We start from the raw sequence: 22789 nt of genomic DNA on the forward strand, positions 1-22789 counted from the left end.
TGCAACTGCCCCCCACCCTGCCCATTCTAGACAGAGCTGCGCCCCTGGCTGGCCCAAGCAGGAACAGAAGAACCACAGGTTAGACAACAATTTATTGAGAGCCTCCCCCTCCACCTTCACAGTCTCTAAGTCACTTTTTCCGCTTGTAGATCTTGTTTGCTAGCCCCAGGAAGATGGCTGGGGGCAGGGGCGCAGCATACTGCTCAATGAGACCCATAATGCGGCTGTAGCTGTGTTCCTCGTACTGCGTGAACACAGCCCGAAGATTCATCTCCTCGTATAGCGCCTTTACCCGGGCCACCTTCTCGGCCTCCTTCTGCCCATAGTTCTCCTGAAGGATTGGAGGCAGGAAAATGGGCTTATTAATCTCCCCCCAGCACCTCCAGGTCCCCTCTCCTTCCCCCATCCAGATATTCCAGAACATCTCCAATGCCATTCACTCCATCCCTGCCTCCAGTTTCAAGTGTCTCTTAGTATCTAAGATCTTGAACCTCCCCCTCCCCCTCCCCATCCCAAATGCTCAGATAGTGGCTCAGGCCTCAGTTTCCTCTAGTCCAGGGTTTCTCAACCCTTGGCACATTTGAAATTTTGGGCTGGATAATACTTTGTGTGGAAGGTTACTGTGTGCATTGTAAGATGTTGGGCAGCATCTCTGGCCTCTACCCACTAGAGATACCTGTGGCACATGCACACACACCAAGTTATGACAACAAAAAAATGTCTCCTGACACTGCCAAACGTCCTCTGGGGGGTCAAAATCACCCTCACTGAAGAACCACTGCTCTATCCCCTTTTTCAGCAGCTCAGGGATCCACAGCCCTCTCTCAGGCACCTGCAGGATCTGGCGCTGTTCCGGAGAGGCCCGTTGCAGACACTGAACCACCAGCCAGCTGCACTTATTGTCCTGGATGTCAGTGCCGATCTTGCCCATCACACTGGGATCCCCGAAGAGATCAAGGTAATCATCCTGGGTGGGGGCAGGTGCAGAAAAGGAGGAATGAAGAGGCTCCAAGGCAGGGAAAGAGGAGTTGGAGCCTTTTCTCTGCCAGTGCCTCATGCCTTCCTACCTGAATCTGAAAGAACTCTCCCATCTCCAGCAGGATCTTCTTGGCATTGGCATGCTCCTTCTCCCCATCAATGCCTGCCTACAGTGAAAAGGGGATTAACAAGCCATACACCAGAGGTGCCTTCATCTTCCTGTGGCCGATACATTCCACTAGGTCTTGCCCCAGTGCAGCCCCCAAATCTTCTGTCCTCTCCTTTCAGACATCCCTGGCTTCCCTGATCTAGGAAGTCCTGACTGATGGTCCAGCCCCTATCCCACTTATTTTAGCTAGGTCTTCCTGTGAGTCATAGCAGAGGTGAGTCCATTCTGGAGGCCCTCAGACTATCTCTTCTCTCACAAGGCTCAGTCCCTGAGTCACTCTGATCCTTCTTCCTAATCTTTTTGCCATTTCCAAATTCTTTCAGGATGAAAAGGAAACTTGGAGAAGGTCAGCATAGACAGTTAATCCCACTGACCATCTCCGAATCCAGTCTCCTCCCTCTCAGCCTGAATTATATCCTCCCCACTCCTATCCGTACTCAGATGGAGGATTTATTGTTCCCCCTTGATGGGCCATCCACATTCATATTAACCACTCAGTTAATTTTCACAATAGTTCCATGGGTGGGGATTTTTATCCTCATCTTACAGCTGAGGAAACAGACTCAGAGAGATTAAGTAACTTGCTCAGGATCACACAGCCATTCAATGGGGGCACCAGACTGTCCACAGTTGTCTGCCCTGTGGCCTCCTATCCAAAAGCCCACATGGGCAAGGCAGCAAGGGTCGGGAGGCTCACTCACCATATACATAGCAGCAGCTACAGGAAGGTAAAAGGAGTAGAAAGCTGTCTTGTACTTGACAATAGATTTGTACCTGAGTACGGGGAGAAGATAAACTCCTCAGAAGGATAATGCCCCTGGCCCCAGCCCTCCCTCACTGTCCAGATATGGTTCCCATCGTCCCTCACCTCTTTTCAGTGAATCTGCCAAGATCTACATTGCCCTGGGGGGCCGTGATGAGGTCCAGGGTCTGTCCGATCTCAGTCTGATAAGAACTCTAAGGAAGAGGAAAATGGCCCATGACCTGGGCTTTCTCCAGGGCTGGAGAACCCTGAAATCTTGGGCCCTACATCCCATACCAGTTGACACCTGGGCAGTCAGAAAGACAGCAGGAGGGAGAGAGGGGCCCAAGACTCAAGGCCCATCCAGTCACACGCACAGTCCCTTACCACTCCTCAGTCACAGAGACACAGAAGCCCCTCTCGCCACCACCACCCTCCCCAATTCCCTTCCTCAATTACTTCCCCATCCAGGCAAACCGAGGTATCTCCTGTGTCCCGAAACAAGCTAGACGAGAATGTCCTACAGAGGCCAAGGCTACTGTGGGCAGCCTCTGGGCACTGAGCCCTGGTCTGCAGCACACCTGCAGGAAGAGCTCAATCAGGTTCATATAATAGGGCTGCTCCCGGCAGTAGAACTTCAGCAGGCGGTAGACACATGCTTCCAGAAGGAAAGCATCATTGATTGCATCCAAACCTATGCCTGGCTGTCAAAGACACAGAAAAACAAGCAATCAGTCTTTGGCCTAGACTCATACCAAGAACCTGTAACTCTGAACACCTCCACAGGCTCCACGTGACCATCTCCCCGTGGCCTGTTCCCATGCCCACCGCTACCTTCCCGCCCACTTTACCTTCTGATACCAGCAGATCTGGCCCCGTCGGGTGAGGGATGAATCCATGATGTCGTCTGACACCACGAAGAAGGCTTGGAGCTAGGAGAACGAAAAGTGGAATAAGAGCCCCAGGGCTCCTTATTACTGTTCCTTCTACCAGCAACAGAGCTGCTGCTTTTGAGAATCACTGAGCTGGTAAGGAAGGTCAGGATGAGGAGGCCGAGGACTTTTTTTTTTTTTTTTTTTTTTTGGCCACACTATGTGGCATGTGGTATCTTAGTTCGCCAACCAGGGACTGCACCCGTGCCCCTGCACTGGGAGCGTGGAGTCTTAACCACTGAACCACCAGGGAAGTCCACCAAGGACTTTTCGTCTGTGCTGTGGGACTTTGGAAAGTTACATGACTTCTCTGGCTCAGGCTTCCCAACTATAAAAAGGGACAAAAACTCCCTTGTTTTCAAAGTAAGAGACACAACAGATCTCTGACATCTCCAGACAAGCAGCCCTAGACAATCCCTGGTATCAGGGAGATGATGAAACATCTTCATATACTGGACTCTCTTGCGAAAAACTTCAGTGAATGCTTCAAGTAAGATTTCTTCATGCAATTTGACTTTACATGACTTGTGGAACAAAAAAGCCTGTTCCTGTGTCCTCCCCGGGCACTCTGCTTACCTACTCCAGTGACCAAGAACAAAACCCCACCTCAGGGAGCTCGTTAGGGAGCGCAGGTCTAATAGGATGGAACTCAAATCTGACTTCCGGTAACTTTCACCCATGGGTCTTAAACATCATCAAAGGGCTTCCTCTTCTGAGTGCCAGCCTACTTGAAGGTACCCAAACGTGCTGGTTCCCCACAGGACTGTGAACTCCTTGGAGGCAGGGCAATGTGTTTGTCCCCCTGGCACTCCCAGAGCCCAGCACAGCATGGTCCCAGAGTGGGTGTGTCATAAATGTTTGTCTAAGAAATAAATGAGAGAATGAAGCACTGTAACGTCCCCCAGGATACTTCTTGCAGTCAGGCTACACATTCCGGCTCCTTCAAACAGCTTTTGAAGACATGGTTTTTGTTTTTTCTGGGTTTTTTTGGCTGCACCACGCGGCTTGCGGGATCTTAGTTCCCTGACCAGGGACTGAACCTGGGCCCTCAGCAGTGAAAGCGCCGAGTCCTAACCACTGGACCACCAGGAATTCCCCGAAGATATAGTTTTGAAATCTTCACCCCACCCTGATCCCTGTATGTGCTCTAGTGGATCTGCATCGCTCAGAGGAAGTGCCCAACACCACCCACCAGCTCACGTGTGGGCAGAGAAAGGGTTATGGCGATCGCTGCTCTTGTTCCAGGCGAAGTCCCTCTGCACCTTGACCTCTGACTTCGCCCTGGGGTGGGACCTGGGTTTTCCACACTGGGGGCACACGTTTTATTTACGATGTGTTTATTTGGAGTGGCATTGTTCCCCTGAAGCCACAGGTCCACTGCCTCCCCTGAGTGATTACAAGGGCCATCTGGTTTCAACCAGCACCACTCAACCAAGATTGTCTCCAAAGGGCGTTCATTCTGTGGCCTCCCTCAATCTCCTCTGCCCCCCAACTGCACTTTCTATTTGTTAGGAGAACTTTAAATCTATAGGGATGGTACCACAGAACTGGGTTGAGTTTTTTTAGTCATCTTCCCAGGTATGTACTATAGTGGGAAGTAACGGGAAATATACCACATTACCTATGTAGCATCCTTACCAAAATGTTTACCCTGATTATTTCCTCATGATATTAATCAGACTGGATTGTGAGATACTCTACCAAATAATTGGCCTGGACTTTAAAAAGTCAACTGTGATAGAGGAAGTATTCTAAAGACTGGAGAAAAACTACCAAATGCGATACATTACTCCTGCTTGGATCCTGGATGTTAAAAAAAAAGAAAAGAAAAAAAAAACCTATAGTGGACAATTGGGGGGGATTTACAAGTATTTAAATATGGAATATACATTAGATAATATTTTAGTACCAATGTTAAATATCTTGGATGTTGCTATGATCTGGATGTGTCCCCCACCAAAATTCGTATGTTGAAATCCTAACCTTCAAAGGTGATGGTATTAGAAGGTGGACCCTTTGGGAGGTGCTTAGGTTATGAGAATGGAAGCCTCGTGAAAGGGATTAGTGCCGTTATGAAAGGGACCCTACAGAGCTCCCTTGCCCCTTCCACCTGAGGACATAGCAAGGAGATGCTGGCTATGAACCAGGAAGAAAGCCCTCAGCCGACCGTGCTGGTGCCTTGATCTTGGACCTCCCAGCCTTCCGAGCTGTGAGATATAAACTTCTGTTGTTTATAAGTTACCCAGCCTGTGGTATTTTGTTGTAGCAGCCCAGACAAAGATGTGATAACAGTATTGTGGTTACATAGGCAAATGTCCTCATTTTTAGGAAGTAAATGCTGAAATAGAAAAATAAGAGATTGAAGGAGATGAGGTAGAAGTGAAAGGAAGATAGAAGCAGAAATTATAACAAAAATCATCCAAAACAATGGTGGACAGCTCAAATGGAATCTTGGGGAAGTGACAGAAGTATAGCTGCATTTAAGAAAACACGGGGCGGGGGCGGGGGGGGGACTTCCCTGGTGGCGCAGTGGTTAAGAATCCGCCTGCCAATGCAGGGCACGCAGGTTCGAGCCCTGGTCCAGGAAGATCCCACATGCCGCGGAGGAACTAAGCCCGTGCGCCACAACTACTGAGCCTGTGCTCTAGAGCCTGTGAGCCACAACTACGTGAGCCCATGAGCCCACGTGCCACAACTACTGAAGCCCATGCGCCTAGAGCCCGTGCTCTGCAACGAGAAGCCACCGCAATGAGAAGCCCCCGCACCACAATGAAGAGCAGCCCCCGCTCGCTGCAACTAGAGAAAGCCCGCGCACAGCAAGGAAGACCCAACGCGGCCAAAAATTAATTCATTAATTAATTTTTTAAAAAAAGAAAACATGGGAGTTCCCTGGTCATCCAGTGGTTAGGACTTGGGGCTTTCACTACCAGGGCCCAGGGGTCAATCCGTGGTCAGGGAACTAAGATCACGCAAGCCGCATGGCACGGCCAAAAGAAAAAAACACCCCCAGATGCACCCAGTGCAGCTGAGGTTAACAGCAACCGATTCTACCAGGTGAGCTGTTGGCCCCTCGCACTCTCGCCTCCCTCCACCCCACAGCTCTGCCCCTCTCCTCCTGCCCTTCCCTCCTTGCCCCCCCTCTGTGTTTATGGGCTCCTCGGCCCCTCCAGATCCCTAGAAGGGCACCAGGGGCCCTTCACCAGGGGCCCCGTCCACAGTGAGGCCATCGTCCTTCTACCTCCTTGGAGGCAAATCCCTATTCTCCAGCCCCATCTCTCTTACAGGCTCCAGATTGGAATTTCCAACACCTGCAGGACAGACAGCTCCACTTGACCTGCTCATACAGAGAATGCGGTGTGGCCGACTCAGCCCGTCACGTCCTCCCTCGGGCCAGCTGCTCCTCTCCGCAGGCCAGAATCACCCGTCATTCGCCAAGCCCTGAGCGTCTTCCCTCCTGGGCTCACTGGCCCCCTCCTCAGGGCCTGGCACCACCGCCCCCAGAACCTGGTCCCCCTGTCGCTAATGAAGACTTTAGGCCAGGCCAGCAAACCATACACCTTCAAGGGCCAAGTGAGCTTGGAGACAGGAAGATGTGGGGATTGGAGCAAGATAAAGACAGACCCACACATGTCCTGTCTTGGGAAAGTGGCCTCAATTCAACTTCAGCCAACTGTTGCTACATGGGACTCTGGACCCAGATCTAGCAATTTTCCAAGTAATGCTAGAAATCTGGTGTTTTATGTGAAATCTCTTCTTTGTTAGATTTAGGGAACTTAATTTTAAAATATTTTCGAAAACTACCAATGGGCTTCCAGTTTTCAATCTTTGCCACAGAATAACGTTCTAGAAGAACTATCTTACTTCTGCGGCTGTCCTCTGCTCAGAGAAAAGAGTTGACAACTTTATGGCCAGTTCCAAGGCCCTGGCCCACAGCAGGTCTACAGGTGAAATGTGTACCCACTGGCAAAAGAGTTTCCCCACATTTGTTAACCCTTGGAGTAATTCACTAAGTTTGGCTGCAGCACACTAGAGGCACAGAAACACAAACAACCAAGAAACCAAGTTTCAGGCCCATCCCTCCTTGCCCCACCCCATCCTACCCAGGGTACCCCCACTCTAGTAAACCTCGTCTTCTCCTGCCCCTCCCCCTCCCTCTTACCAGTTCCACACACCAGCCCACGGTCAGGGCCCGCCGGAGACTTTCAGCATCCTGCTTCCTGGGCTCCACCAGCTCCCGGAACGCTACCAGCACTGTCAAGCCCCGATGGTACTTGCCTCCGATGGCATTGTACTCCAGGACCTGGGGGCAAGGGCAGAGCGACAAGGCATCAGGGTCTACAGAGCAGCTATTCTGAGAGTTCTCCTTGCCCTTTCCCACTTCCAACCACGAGACCTAACTTTATCCTCCTCAACCCTGACCCCTCCTTCAGGCAGCCTCTGGAATTGCTATTCTCTTGGCTTCTTCCCAAATCCTGGAGCACAGCTAGAAGTTCTCCAGTCCCCAGGCACTCTCTGCATTGCCTTCTTCAGTACACTTAAAGGCTCCATACGGGAGATTAAAATCTGCTCCCAAACCCAGGACAGGGCTTGAACTGGGCGAAAACTCTGTATGTGCTACTGATAGGGACAGAGTAAAAGGACAACGTAGGTAATTAAATAGTTAATCCCACTAGGGGACTGTAAGTAAAGAAAAAAAGTATGGGAGACCCCTGTAAGTTAATGATCACTGAAGAAAGCAGGTTCGCTTAACCACAAAACCAAGCAGGCCTGCTCAGCAACAAAACCATGCAACAGAGCATAAGATATGCCCCAAAACAATAAAATAATGGTGGCATGAGACCCACATCCTGCCCAGTGAGTTCAGTAAGTTAATGACCCCTAGAACATGCTCTCTGCACACACAAAAAACAATTTATGGAAAGGCGACATTTCAGTGTAAAAGACCCTCATTGTACTAAGACCTGAAATAATCGTTCCATAGTGCCACGACAGTCCTGGCTTAAACATGTAGGGACAAGAAAACTCCCCTGCCCAACCCGGAGGAGGAGGTGATGATGAAAGCATGACATCTACTCAAGAATGAGGAAGAAGGTGGTTTTGTCCTCCTCCCCACTTTTCCTTTGATTATAAAACTGTAGCCCACAAAGTTCTTGGGGTGTGGCACCCTCTCACCCACTGGCTTGTAAGCCTCACAAGCATTCTATTCTAATAAATCACTTCTTTTCTATCACTTTGCCTCTTGCTGAATTCTTTCTGCGCTGAGACATAAAGAACTGGAGCTCCTCAGAGCCCCCAGAAACACCACCTAGTGGCTTCACTATGGGAATGGTTGGCGTGCTCACGTCTCTCCTTCACCCCGTCCCCAATTCTCCTAACTTCCCCTTCACAGCCCATTCCTCCTTTCTCAGCCACCTCCTCCAACCCACAGTTCAACCTATCTGCAAATGAAAAGCCTCTTTCACTTTATTAAAGGCAAGCCCCCTACCCACAGAGTTGGCCAGAGGACAACTTGGAGGGGACCGAGGTTGGGGAACCCAGCCCCCACTCCTCCAATGGCATTCCCCTCCTGCTGGGGCTTCTCATTGTGCCTTCTGCTGCCCTGCTGTCAACCAGATCTAATTCACTGGGAAGATTTCCCTTTTAATCTCCATCCCAGTGTAGACAGACATCCTTTTCCTTAGTTCCCCTCAGACAAATGAGACAGCATTTACAAAAAGAATTACTAGATACTCCAAAAGAAAAAAAGAATTAGGCACCTTAAGTATCCCAGCAATAGCTCCTGTTCTAGAGCAGGGGTTTCTGATGATACACTAGCTTCACTCAGGTCCACTTCAGACTGCTTCCTCCCAGGTCCCTGACAAGGTAGCACCTTAATGATTTCTGGACACCTAATTCCCTTTCTCAACAAAACTAAAGACTTACCAGGTTCAAGGCCCTCCACCCCCATACAAAGCAGTCTGGCTGGCTCAGCAGAACCACAAGGCAGGATTGATCGGCTGACTAAATATACCTGCCCAGGCCCCAGCCCCTCCAGAGTGGACCCAGAGTCACTCAGATAAAAGGCTGCTCCCATACCTGTCAAAAGCCAGAGCTGGATCCCACACATGCACAGAGAGCGCAAAGGTTCACTCTCTCAAGTCGTAAACCCCTCACCTCCTTGAGTCGGGCAATAGCATCTCCTGTCTCTGGGTGTCCAATGTCCTCCTCAGTCAGCACCTTGACAATCTGGGAGAAGTGCTGGATGAAATCCTGCCTTTCTTGGGCATAAACATCCAATTTCTGGTCTCCATTCATTCTGAGGGAGGAGTAAAATGCTCTGACAAGAGGGAGGACAAGTCAGAAAGCTAACCATCTGCTCCCCTCCCCAAGGCCCCTCCCCCACCAAACTCACCGAGGCTCCTCTGTCCATGCTTGGCACCAGCAGCGGGCACTGTGCCAGGCCCCCAGGACTGGGCACCCATGCACCAGGGAGGGCTGCCGTAGGGAACCCAGCCACCTCTCCCGGGGTACCCAGCAGGGGGCTGGCAGCAAGAAGAACCCCACAGATCTCAGCCAGCGGGACAGGGGCAGCATGGGGGGTGGCATAGGGAGGGGGCATCAAGCACTCCCTGCAGGAGCAAGCACCAAAGGCAGATGCACGTTGTCAGCTCCCCGGGTCACCCTCCAAACTTTCACCTCCATACCCAGAATGCCCCACTCTCTTCTGGGCTGAGCTTGAGGGCATTTACAGAAAGAAACGCAGGGAACAAAACGTATGGCTGGGTGACCAAGGCTCAACTGATCACACTTAAAATAAGACGGCTAGAACTTAATGCCACCTAACTTTATCCGGTTGAGAAACCGTCAACGCCTCTTCCAGGGAGCCTCTGGAATTGCTACACTCTTGACTTTTTCCCCCAAGTTCTGGAGCACATGATAAAAGAGTCCAGAGTAAAGGACCTCGGGACTGGGGGCTGGGAGGACCCTTAAATCACCCTATTTTATGGAGGTCAAACTGAGGCTCTAGGAGATAGGAAGATACCTGGGGAGTGTCAGCGCCAAATCTAGAACACAGGTCTCCCCTGGTAGGCGGGGAGAGGGGAGCGCAGGCTCTGAGATGCCTCAAGAAGAGAAGTGAAAGAGGAACCCCTGGGTGCTATGGACATGTAGCCTGGGGCTCTGGGACTGGGCGTCCTGAGCCTCACAGAACTGGGACTGCGCAGACAGCCTCGGAGCAACACTGCGTGGGTGGGGAGCGTTCGCAGCAGAAGAGCAAAGCGGGGTGCAGTTATCCTGTGGGGTTTCAGGAAAGCACATGGCAGAGTTCAGGAGTTTCTGCACATCCACAGTGTCAGTCGGTCCACCAACCCCCAAAACGGGGGAACTCTAACACAACAGACTGGACCTCCTGTGCCTTAAAGTATCGCTACAGAGGTAAGGCCGAGCTTCTAACCCCTGCCAGCCCTCGACCTCTCTCACCTGTTCCTGGACGCCAGTTGCTGCTCCAGATTGTTGGCTGGGTACTCCTAAAAGCCGGACCGCTCGGCGCTCAGCTCCCTGGGACCAGTAGTTCTCGATCTCCTTTCACTCTAGGTAGAAATGCTTCATTAGACTACAGTTCCCGACATGCCATAGGAGGGACAAGGACCACGCGATCTAGTGCTGGCTGGCTGGGCGGAGACGGGCCACACTGATTGGCTGCTTCCCCTCGTATGAGCATGAGGCCCTGTAAACAACAGCCAATGGAAGGGCTGCGCTCAGGGCCGGAAGTTAGGAGGAGCTGGAGTGGGCGGAGGGTGGGGTGAGGATGGATGCAGCCGAGGTGAAAGCGAAACAGTTTGGGAATTCCCTGCACCCTAGCTCCGAGCTGTCACCTTTACTACGCACTTAAATTTTCATTATCTTCCTGTGCAGTTGAGTGGCACATTACTAAAAACCCAGCTGGACCAGCTTGGTCACTTACAGGTTGTCTAACTTAGGCAAATCAGTTAACTTATCTGAGCCTCAACGTTGACTTCCTTGAGACTATCTCCCCTCACGTGTTACATGAGGATAACACTGTGATATAAAGTATATAAAGTGCTTTAAGTGCTCAAGAAAGATAAGACTCAGCAGAAACTAGAAACTTTACGCTTACACACACACACACACACACACACACACACACACAAAAAACACTGCTTACCCACCCATCATGGGTAAATATAAAAGCTAAAACTATGAAAGGCTTAGAAGAAAACCTAAGGGTAAGCCTTCATACCTTGGATTTGGCAATAGATTCTTAGATGTGACACCAAAAGCATAAGCAACAACAACAAATAGATAAACTGGACTTCATCAAAATTAAGATCTTTTGTATATCAAAGAACACTATCATAGGAGTGAAAAAAAACCTACAGAATGGGAGAAAATATTTGCAAATCATACATCTGATAAGAGTTTAATATCCAGCATATATAAAGAACTCCACAACAAAAATACAAACAACCCAATTAGAAAACGGACAAAGGACTTGAGTAGACACTTCTCCAAAAAAAAATACACAAATGGCCAATAAGCACATGAAAAGATTCTCAATACCATTAGTCATTAGGGAAATGCAAATCAAAACCATAATGAGATACCACTTTACACTTAGTAATATGGCTATAGTAAAAACAAAAAAACCTGAAAATAACAAACACTGGTGAGGATACAGAGAAGTTGGAATCCCCATACATTGCTAGTGAGAATGTAAAATGGTGCAGTCGCTGGGGAAAGCAATTCGACGGTTCCTCAAAATGTTAAACATAGAATTATTATATGACCCAGCAATTCCCCTCCTAGATACATACCCAAGAGAAAACAGAGAGGCAAACAAACGTGTACAGCAATGTTCATTGCAGCATTATTCACAACAGCCAAAAGGTGGAAACAACCCAAGTGTCCATCAACAGATGAATGGATAAACAACATGTGGTATATACATAAAATGAAATATTATTCAGCCTTAAAAAGGAAGGAAATTCTGACACATGATACCACATGGATGAATCTTAAAGGCACTGTGTTAAGTGAAATACACCAGATACAAATGAAAAAATACTCTATGATTCCACTTACATGAGGTACCTAGAGCAGAGACAGAGAGTAGAATAGTAGTTGTCAGGAACTGGGGAGAGGGAAGGATAGGAAATTATTGTTTAACGGGTATAGTGTTTCATTCTGAGAAGATTTTAAAAGTTCTAGAAATGGGTAGTGGTGATGGTTACACAACAGTGTGAATACACTTAACGCCACTTAGCTGTACACTAAAAAAATGGTTTAAATTGTCTTTTTTTTTTTTTTGCGGTACGCGGGCCTCTCACTGTTGTGGTCTCTCCCGTTGCGAAGCACAGGCTCCGGACGCGCAGGCTCAGCGGCCATGGCTCACGGGCCCAGCCGCTCCACGGCATGTGGGATCTTCCCGGACCGGGGCACGAACCCATGTTCCCTGCATCGGTAGGCGGACTCTCAACCACTGCGCCACCAGGGAAGCCCTAAAATGGTCATTTTTATGTTAAGTATATTTTACGACAATAAAAAAATTATTACACCTACCTAGAGTAGAACTAGAGAGAGGTCCAGGAAAACATCATTACATAGTAAATTACAACCCGGGTGAGGAGGGTGTGACATTGTTAATATTTGGCAAGGCTGGGTTGCTAGGATGGTCCGCCTCCACCTTTGGACAGGAGTTCATAAGGCAAAAATAGGAACCTCAAAGGAAATTAGAGATCAGGTCAATAGAACCTTGGGTGCTAGGAAACTCCTCAAGGAAAGACACAAGCCTGAAAAAAATGAAAGTCTCACTCCAGTTTCCCCATCCTATACCATGATGCCCCCCACCCCCAAATCATCCCACCCTTCCCCTCTCAGCCCCACGCAGCTGGCCAGGCACACCCATAGGATTGTTGCAACTCCACCGTGAAATAAGGCCATTAAGGGAAAATTCCCCAGAGCTGTACTTTGTAGCAGGTGGAGCTCCTAGAAGGGACCCGCCCCCACCCCCCACCCCCGGGAGAGGATGGATAGAAAGTGGAGACCAATGCCAAGGGGGAGGGGGTTGGGAAGAAGAGTGGGGGTTAGCAGATGTAAACTATTATATATAGAATGCATAAACAACAAGGTCTTAAATATAGCACAGAGAACTAAATTCAGTATCCTATGATGAACCATAATGGAAAAGAATATTTTCAAAAGAATGTGGACTGGGACTTCCCTGGTGGCACAGTGGTTGAGAATCTGCCTGCTAATGCAGGGGACACGGGTTCGAGCCCTGGTGTGGGAAGATCCCACATGCCGTGGAGCAACTGGGCCCGTGAGTCACAACTACTGAGCCTGCGCGTCTGGAGCCTGTGCTCTGCAGCAAGAGAGGCCGCGATAGTGAGAGGCCCGCGCACCGCGATGAAGAGTGGCCCCCGCTTGCCGCAACTAGAGAAAGCTCTCGCACAGAAACGAAGACCAAACACTGCCAAAAATAAATAAATAAACAAGTTTGGGGTTTAAAAAAGAAAAAAAAAAAAGAATGTGGACTTCCCTGGTGGCGCAGTAGTTGAGAGTCCACCTGCCGATGCAGGGGACGCGGGTTCGTGCCCTGGTCTGGGAGGATCCCACATGCCGCAGAGCGGCTGGGCCCGTGAGCCATGGCCCCTGAGCCTGCGCGTCCGGAGCCTGTGCTCCGCAACGGGAGAGGCCACAACAGTGAGAGGTCCGCGTACGGCAAAACAAACAAACAAACAAACAAAAAGAATCTGCCTGCCAGTGCAGGGGACACGGCTTGGACCCCTGCTCCGGGAAGATCCCACATGCCGCAGAGCAACTAAGCCCGTGCGCCACAACTACTGAGCCTGTGCTCTGCAACAAGAGAAGCCACCGCAGTGAGAAGCCCATGCACCACAACGAAGAGTAGTCCCCGCTTGATGCAACTAAAGAAAGCCTGCGCACGGCAATAAAGACCCAACACAGCCAAAAATAAATAATAAATAATTTTTTTTTTTTTAAAGTGGAGACCCAAAACAAAACAAAATAAAACAGGGACTTACCCGGCAGTCCAGTGGTTAAGACTCCCCACTTCCACTGCAGGGGGCGCAGGTTCAATCTCTGATTGGGGACTAAGATCCCACATGCCTCAGAGCGTGGCCAAAAAAACAAAAACAAAAAAAACCTAAAAAAAAAAAACCCAGAAAGTAGAGACTCAGGGTGAGACAGCCCCCAGTGGGCAGCCTGGTTATTTGAGACATGCAAAGCATTCTTCCTTTTTTTTATTCTTTCTACAAACACCCTATTTATGGCATAGCTAGTAAGTCACTGGCATTTGAAATCTGCACTTTCACATATATTTTATCTCATTGAACTCTCACCTGTAAGATTTCCCCTTTGGTGTGAGGAACTTGGTCAAAGCTTTCCAGCTCAAGAGTGGCAGAGCCACACCCAGAATCTGTTTCGTCTGCCTTTAAGTCTGCACACCTCTACAGAGACCCCTCCGAGGCACCTGTGGATCCTTCCCAGAGCCATGTCTTCCTTCCCTCACCACCTACCCGTCAAGGCTCTGGGTCACCTCTCTCCTGCTCAGCTCATGCCTTGTGGGGTGGGGAGGGAGGACAATTAACAAAGGATACAGATAAGAGACAGGCAGAGGAGCACCAGAAAGCCCAGAGCAATCCAGAAAGGAAGGGATGCTTCCAGGAAGAAGGAGGAGGCTCACTGGGCCCTATGGAGGCTGGGGCAAAGACATTTCGAGAAGGGGCACGGCCTGCTAGGCAATGGGCCAAAGGAGGAGTGAGAGCTCCTGGAGAAAGGCCCATTTAATACCCACCTGGTTTGCTTCTGTGGTCTGATGGGAGTCAGGTATCAGCTGCCAGCTAGCTCACCCCCAGAGAGAAGAGCAATTGACACAGGCCAGGAAGGGAAGCCAATTCAGGCTCCAGCCTTCCTCGTTGTTGCCCAGCTAACAGGAAACTCCCTGGTACTGCCCAAGTGCTGCCTGGGTGCAAGTCTTGACTCCACCATGACCAGCTGGATGAACTTCAACAAGCCATGTGACCTCTCTGAGTGGGCTCCAAATTGCAAATTGAGCATACCAGCGTGATTTAGGTGACCTGTGTGTTTTTAATGGATCACAGGATAAATGTGTGCCCCCTATCTGATTAACTCACAGAGCAGAGTTGAGAAGCAAGAGTGGAAACTAAGGAAAAGGTCTTTGTAAGTATTCAAGTCCGTTCAAATCCAAGGAATTTTTTTTTTTTTTTTTTGGCTGCATTGGGTCTTCGTTGCTGCACGTGGGCTTTCTCTAGTTGCGGTGATCAGGGGCTACTGTTCGTTGTGGTGCGCAGGCTTCTCATCGCGGTGGCTTCTCGTTGCAGAGCACGAGCTCTAGGCGTGCAGGCTTCAGTAGTTGTGGCACGTGGGCTCAGTAGCTGTAGCTCGCGGGCTTTAGAGCGCAGGCTCAGTAGTTATGGCACACGGCGTTAGTTGCTCCACGGCATGTGGGATCTTCCCGGACCAGGGCTCGAACCCGTGTTCCCTGCATTGGCAGGCGGATTCTTAATCACTGCGCCACCAGGGAAGTCCCAGTCCAAGGAATTATTGATCCACTCTCATTGCAAACCCCAAGTTCAGGAAATGGGGGATGAGACCTGGGGTTGAAGGAGAGAAGATTGATAGAGGGGGAGGCTATGTCTCCCAGAACTAAAGCCTCTCATTTCCCCGTTCCAGTCTGGGACTTCCCAGAAGTGACCTTCCTAACAGAACTCAGGGGAAGTCAGGGACAGTGTGATCTCAGTCTGGCTAGGTGGCTAGGACAAAAGCCCCTGGGGTCTCCTAGTCCCAGCCTAACCCCCACTGGGAAACACTTAGCAGGGCAAAGACCAAGGTCTCCTAAACACGCTAGGACCCTGGGAAGAGAGAAGGTGTCAGAGCCACCCCTCCCCCAGTCACCAGGAAGCCTCAAGTACCAACAGAAAGAACACAGCTTTGCAGTCAACCAGCCCTGGGTTCAAACCCTGCTTTCAGTCCTTGTTGGTTGTATGATTTGGAATTAATTACCTAACCTCTGTGAATGTCATTTTTCTCCTCCTTCAAATGGAGATAATATGTATCTCACAGGTTTGTGGCAGGTCCTCTTCCTCACGTGGTTGAGAGCAAATGCTCCAGCTTTCAGCTGCATCCCAGACCGTTAGGGCAGTGTCCAGTTTAGCTATTGTAGTTTGTGGTCTCTGCTTTGTTTTGTTTTTGTTTATTTATTTACTTAGTTTCACCGGGTCTTAGTTGCAGCTCGGCAGCTCCTTAGTTGAGGCACATGGGCTCCTTTAGTTGTGGCATTCAAACTCAGTTGCCGCATGCATGTGGGATCCAGTCCCCTGAACAAGGATTGAACCTGGGCCCCCTGCATTGGGAGCACAGAGTCTTAACCACTGCACCACCAGGGAAGTCCCCTAGTTTGTGGTCTCTTGTTACAAAAGTCAACCTGAGTCCTCTAGGAGACTTTCCCTCAATGGGTTAGGTATCCCTCTCTGTCTTTTTGTGGCCCCAGAGCTTACCCCAACCATAACTCTGATCACTAAATACAGTCAGCACCTGAATTCTTGTCTGTCTTCTCCACTGCTTGGAACTTCTCCAGGACAGGGACACATCTTTGTCGTTGTGTCTCAGAGCATAGCACAGGGTCTGCCCCAACAATAAATTTGTATGGAATTAATTTTGATGTTTTTTATAACATACACCAAAAAGTAGAGAAATATTCTAATAAGCCTCCATGCAATTGTCACCCATATTTCACAATTGCCAACATTTTGTCCATCTGATTTTATTCAACTACTTCCCTTTTCTTCTCCTCTACCAACCATTACACTTTTCTTTGCTGGAATATTTTAAATCAAACCCCCCAAATCAATATTATTATACACATAAACACTTCAAGATGTATCTCTAATACATAAGGAATTTTTTAACACAACAAACAAAATTAATGGTAATTCTTTAATGTTACCTAAGGCCCAATGTTCAGATTTCCTGTTCAGTCCATGTTCCATGTTCAGATTTCCTGGATTGTCTCAAAAACATCTTTTGCAATTGGTTTGTTCAAATCAGAATTCAAATCAGGTCTACACATTGCATTTGGTTGGTATGTGTCTTACGTCATTTTTCAATAAACACTTCTTCCTTCCCCCCTATTTCACACTATTTAATTGTTGATGAAACTGGGTCATTTGTTGGAAGAATTGCCTATATTCTGGATTTGGCTGATTGCATCCTCAAGTCTTTGTTTTAACTCTTTCCTCTACTTCCCTGTAAACTAGTAGTTAGGTTGGAGGCTTCATTAGAATCAGAATTCTTCTGAGGCATGTACTCACTCCTGTTGCATTCTCTCAGGAGACACACAGGCCTGGTGACCCCACTTTTAGTGGCGCCAAACCTAATGGTTTTAGGAGCTCTTGATGTGCGTTTGAAATTTAGCTGAATGGAAGAAGGAGACAAGAAAGTCCATCTAGTGATGACAGAGAGGAGGTGAAATCTAGGTGGTTGAATAGGAATTTTGTTTAGCAGAGAAAATAGGCAAGGTGTAGGGAACTGTGTGTGCAAAGGCAAGACACTGAGAGAGAGAGAGTGTAAGGATTCTGGAGTGGGCTGAGGCGTGGAGAAAGGGAGGCGATGTGGCTAGAAGTGATCTGGGTCCAGACAGTAAAGGGTTTTTACATGCCCTGATGAGTCAGTAATGTCCCTGAACAGAGAAGGCTGATCAGACTGATTTTTAGACAGACAACTCTGGCTGCACTGGTGGGGACCTACCAGCGATGGAGACCCCAGGCAGGAAAAGTCTGGGCAATAGATGAGTGGAGGCAGCCCGCCATCCCTGGCAGTGAGGATGGAGAGAGGGTGCATTTGGAAAATGTTTGGAATTGACAGGTTTTGTTGGCTGATGTTAGATGTGGTTGGTGAGAGACTCCCAGTTTCACTAAGATGCAGAGAGAGAGTTGAGGAAGCGGTGCAGGATGGGGGTGTGGGTAAGGAATAGAAAAGAAGTTGACTTGGCTGTAGTAGAAGGTGCGGGGTGCAGGGGGGCTGACTGGTGGGATGTGGTCCCACCACAGTGGTGAGAGGGGGCCTGTTGGATATGAGGGTCTGCAGCCCAGGAGAGAGGCTGGGGCGGGCTGGGCCCTATTGAGTCTCACTGAGAGCTGGGCCCCCTCATTCATCACTCACAGTTATTGAGCACCTACCTGGCACTAGAAGTGTAGCAGTGGACAAAACAGACAAAATCCCTGTCCTCCTGAAACTGATTCTCTAGATGAGGTGGGAACACTTTTTACAAGTGAAATGTATAAAAGTCTAGCCGGGAGGGAGAGCCAAGCAGGGAAGGGATGATTGCAATGTTAAACGGAGTGATCAGAGAAGGCCTCACCAGTAAGGTGATACATGAAAAGAAATCAGAAGGAAGTAATAGGCAAGGTATTGCTTCCTTACTTAGGGGAAGGGCGTTCTCTACAGATAGAGGGGGACCTGCAAATGCAGCGGCCCTCTCTGAGGCAGGAGTTGACCTTCCTCGTTTGAGAAACAGCAAGGAGGTCAGTATGACCGGATTAAAGGGACAAGAGGAGGAGGACTGAGAGGTAGCAGGGTCTTGTAACGACTTTGGCTTTTACTCCGAGTGTGATGGGGCACATTAGTGGGTGTTAAGCAGTGTGTTCTGTTCTCACCCTCTACCTCCTCCTCCCCAAACCTCAGTGTATGGCTCTTCCACTCACCCCTCCTTTCCCCAGAGTGGAGACCTCTGCCCTGCCCCACATGCAACATGGGAGCTGGGCCAAATAGGACAGGCCTTCACAAAAAGCTCCAGGAGGAGGCAAAGACCTGGGCCCATACACCCATATTCATAGCAGCATTACTCACAAGAGTCAAAAGGCAGCAACAACCCAAGTGTCCGTCAACAGAGGAATGGATAAACACTGTGTGGCATATACAGATGATGGAATATCATTCAGCCTTGAAAACGAAGGAAATTCTGACACGTGAAACCACATGGATGAACCTTGAAGGCACTGTGCTGAGTAAAATAAGTCAGGCACAGAAGAAAAAATACTGTATGATTCCACTTACATGAGGTACCTAGAGTGGTCAAATTCATAGAGACAGAAAGTAGAACAGACGTTGCCAGGAACTGGGGAGAGGGAAGAATGGGGAGTTACTGCTTAATTGGTATAGTGTTTGTTTGAGTGGATGAAAAAGTTTTGGGAATAAACAGTAGTGGTTACCCATCATTGTGAATGTACTTAAGGCCACTGAATTGTACACCTAAAAATGGCTAAAATGGTAAATTTTATCTAATGTATATTTTACCACAGTTTTTTTCAAAAGAGAAAGGAGATATGGGCCTAGACTGGCCTCTGCCTCCAGCTCTTCTCTGGCTAGTATCCTCCCATGCAAATGAGGGGTTCCATGGATGGACTTCAGGGAGCTTATTACAAAAGTTGTGAGCAAAATTGAGGCCTCTCTTCAGATGCAAGGCGTTCAAGATCTCCTTTAAGCGGGAAAAAAAGAAAAGTTCAGAATAGTATGGATGGTACCATGCTGCCACGTGAATAAAAAAGGGAACAATTATATATTGTTTGTACCTGCATTATCTATTTCTTGGAGAATACATAGAAAATTCATAAATCTGGTAACGTGCAGGGGGGAACTGAGTGGCTGGGCAGGGGAATGAAGTTGGGAAGGAAGAAACTTTTGACCTATACCTTGTACCTCTGAATTTTGTAGATTGTGCAAATATCTATTCAAATAAATGTAAGTACATTTTGGACAAATTCTATGGCACTTTTGGAAATACAAAGGCAGGGCCCCACCCCCGATACTCTGATGACTGCAGTGGGAGAGGAGTCACCATATTTTCAGGAGAACAGGAGCAATAATTCCGAGCTCTCTGTTCGGGCCGTGCTCACAACACGTCCACGTACCACGTACATTATCGCGCTGAGCGCTCCGGAAGGTTTATTATCTCGGTTTGCAGATGACGAAACCGACGCTCAGAGCGTCTCTCCGCCTCACCCTGGCTCACGGTTTGGGGCGGGGGCGCGAGCCCGGGGCCTCCTCGGCCCAGCGTCCCCGCCCTCGCCCTTGTACCAGCTGGCGGCTCTCGGGCGCCCCTCGCAGGCCTGCCGGCAGCCTTTTCCCGGATGAGGAGGGCGGGTGTTCTCTGGTTTGCAGAATAAAGCCACCTTAGGCTGGGGACAAAGCCTGGATTTTGTGTGCGTGTGTGAGAGCTCAAGTGTGCCTAAGTGGATTGTGTGAGTGTGTGTCTCTGTAAGGAAAAGTGTGTGAGGTTCCTGTGTGTCTGTGTCTAACTGTGTGAGTCTGTTGTATGAGTGTGTTTTGATGGTGTGAGTGTAGACTCCGTGTGTTAGGGTTGGGTGGGGTGTGCATCGGTGGAATGCGGGTGTTTGTGTGCACATGTGTGCACATACGCGCGTGTGCATGTGTCCCGGCATTGGTCAGTCTCTGTCCTTGACCCTGTACAGCTCTGGTATCACCTCCGTGAAGCCACCCTGACCTCCCTCACCAGCATGGCTCAGTCTCTCCTGGTGCTCTCTGTGTTCTGTGTACAACCCCATCACCCCGCCTGACACACTTTATTAAACCTTGCTGCTAGCATTCCTGTCCCTCCCCAGTCTGGGCAGGGAGCCTGAGTCCGCATGGGACACAGCACATGGTAGGGGCACCATCCATGCTTGTGTGTGTGTCTGATGTCACATGCTTGTGTCTGAAGGTGTCAGGGTGCATGTGTTTGCGGGGATGGGGAGGGGTCGAATCTGACAGAGCTGAGTATGCCCATTCTGTTTGGATCCTGGGGGCCTAGAGTCCTTCTCCCAGATTTCTCACCCACAGACCTCCTGCTCAGGGCTGCCTGACCCTGTGACAGAGTGCAGGCCATCTCTCACGTGGTTACTTGTGGGCCCAGGGTCAGCCAGACTGTTTTTCCTCTGCGGCCTGATTTTAGGTTGAAGCCACTGTCCCTGGGCTGGAGAGGCCAGGGGCTGCTTTGGGGCACCAGCCCCGCCTCCTATTGGCTGCTTGGGACTTGGATCTCTCGGAATTTTGTTCTTTCAACTGGTCCTGGAGTCAGTTCTAAATTGTCAGGCCAACCTTAAATGTCCCTCTCCAACCCCCAAGCACAAAGCCTGAGTCTCCAGCCCCTGAAGTCTATTATGTTCACTCTGGTAACAACTTTTGTCCATCTTTATTTGTTCTGTCTTCTATACATAGAGCCTAGGACCCCAAGCTCCTTCCCCCTTGGGAAGTCCTTCCTACTTCCTACTATCTATTTTCTTTCTTTTCCAACCAGGGTTTGAAGCTTCTCCCCTTTTCTTCCACTGAAACAGTCCTGAGAGGGAAGGAATGAAGCTCAGTGGTTACAACTCAGACTCTAGAACCACACTGTCTGGGCCTGAATCCCAGCTCCACCACTGCCAAGATCTTTAGCTCCAGACAAGTGTATCAGACCAAAGTCTTTCTCAAATTAGATAATTTGAGAAGTGTTTCATAAGAGGATTATGTGCAAAGGTATGGGCAGGGTGTTGGTAAACCACACAAGGGATAGTGCATTACCCCAGAGCTAGTAGCAGTGGCTTAGTTACCACCCTCAGGGGCCCAGGAGCTGGAGGGAGCATGTTTCCTAGAATCCGGAGAGAGAGGGCCCCCCGGCAGGCCCTACAGCAACCTCACAGAGGGGAGGGGCAGGTAAACGCCCAGCCTTACTCTCCTCCATCTCATCTCCTATTAGTGCCACTCTCCACAGCCAAGCCCTACAGAAGCCATGGGGCAAGGCCTTCAGCCTCCTGGCCACAGAGCAGAGTGGAAAGGGTGGAGAAAGGATCTGGAGTGGCAACAGAAGATGCTCAATGCACCCTGCTAGCTTCTGTTCCCTCATCTGTAAAACAGGCTATTAGGGGACTTCCCTGGCAGTCCAGTGGTCAGGACTCTGCGCTCTCACTGCCGAGGGCCCGGGGTTCAATCCCTGGCCGGGGGACTAAGATTCCACAAGCTGCGCAGCGTGGCCAAAAAAAATTTTTTAATTAAAAAAAAAAAAGAAACAGGCTATTAGTCCAACCTTCCTTCTAGATCGTCATGATGATAAAAGGAGAGGGTATGTATGAGGCCTTGAATGCTGTTCCAGCGTATGCTTAGTGCTCAGTGAACAAATCCAACTGTCTGTGTGTTGATTTTAATGATGAGCTGACATGTCAAACTTAAACCTGTCTAAAACAGAAACTTTGAATGTGTTCCCCTGCCAGCCTCTTTCCTCCCTAGTCTTAGCGAGTGGCACGACTATCTACGCAACTGCTCAAGCCAGACACCGCAGTGCCATCCTTTAGGGATGAAAGCCTCCCTCTCCCTCTCTCCACGTCTCTCCATCATTCCATCCTGTCTGCTTTTCTCCAAAATACATCTCAAATCTGTCTCCCTCTCTCCATTTCTACTGCCACTATGCTAGTCCTCCCACCTAGATTACTACTAAAAGCCCTCACTGGTCTCGCTACACCTACTGTCTGGTCTCCCCCACCCAGCTAAAGGGTTCTAAAGCATCACTTGGGTGTCACTTCCCTGGGTGAGCCCACTGCCCTCCAAGGCCCTGCTTCGGTCCCCAGTTTCACCAGGGACCACACCCCTCTACCCCAGGCTCATGGCCTCACTGCAGCTTGCCCTCTTTTTAGCACCAGGCTTTTTCCTTCCTTGGAGCCTTGGCATATATTATTTCTAACCCCTCAGAAAACTCTTTGCTCCAAATTGTCCCCACTGGTTCCTTCTCCTCCTTCAAATCTCAGCTTAAATACTATCACTTCAAAGAGGCCTTCCCCAACCACCTCATCTAAAATACATCCCCCGGGACTTCCCTGGTGGCGCAGTGGTTAAGAATCCACCTGCCAATGCAGGGTACACGGGTTCGAGCCCTGGTCCAGGAAGATCCCACATGCCGCG

At 49.4% G+C, this 22789-nt stretch overlaps 1 protein-coding gene across 2 annotated transcripts; it reads right to left on the reverse strand.

The window, feature by feature from the left end:
- Positions 1 to 74: 74 nt before the first annotated feature.
- On the reverse strand, positions 75 to 10386 carry FDPS (farnesyl diphosphate synthase). 2 transcript variants are annotated; one of them, XM_029229336.1, is made up of 10 exons: positions 10280 to 10386; positions 8975 to 9137; positions 6981 to 7121; positions 2741 to 2821; positions 2471 to 2593; positions 2016 to 2104; positions 1849 to 1921; positions 1068 to 1145; positions 833 to 967; positions 75 to 331 (listed from the first exon to the last, which is right to left on the reverse strand). In XM_029229336.1, the coding sequence occupies exons 2-10, from the start codon at positions 9113 to 9115 to the stop codon at positions 131 to 133; spliced, it is 1062 nt and encodes a 353-aa protein (XP_029085169.1). In that variant the 5' UTR covers positions 9116 to 9137; positions 10280 to 10386; the 3' UTR covers positions 75 to 130. The 2 variants fall into 2 exon arrangements, with proteins under 2 accessions (XP_029085169.1, XP_029085168.1); XM_029229335.1 differs by lacking the exon at positions 10280 to 10386 and adding an exon at positions 9213 to 10273.
- Positions 10387 to 22789: the final 12403 nt, after the last annotated feature.

This window comes from Monodon monoceros, unplaced genomic scaffold, assembly GCF_005190385.1.
Source record: "Monodon monoceros isolate NGI ecotype Baffin Bay Population unplaced genomic scaffold, NGI_Narwhal_1 Super_Scaffold_18, whole genome shotgun sequence".
Lineage (NCBI taxonomy): Eukaryota > Metazoa > Chordata > Mammalia > Artiodactyla > Monodontidae > Monodon > Monodon monoceros.

What these genes read in the sequence shown, in the direction of transcription:
- FDPS (XM_029229335.1), bottom strand. Translation starts at nt 9,406, where the DNA reads ATGCCACCCCCCATGCTGCCCCTGTCCCGCTGGCTGAGATCTGTGGGG. An exon ending in CTATTGCCCGACTCAAGGAG is followed by an intron (nt 7,122 to 8,974) that starts GTGAGGGGTTTA and finishes CCTTGCCCCCAG; the next exon opens with GTCCTGGAGTACAATGCCAT. An exon ending in AGATCTGCTGGTATCAGAAG is followed by an intron (nt 2,594 to 2,740) that starts GTAAAGTGGGCG and finishes TGTCTTTGACAG; the next exon opens with CCAGGCATAGGTTTGGATGC.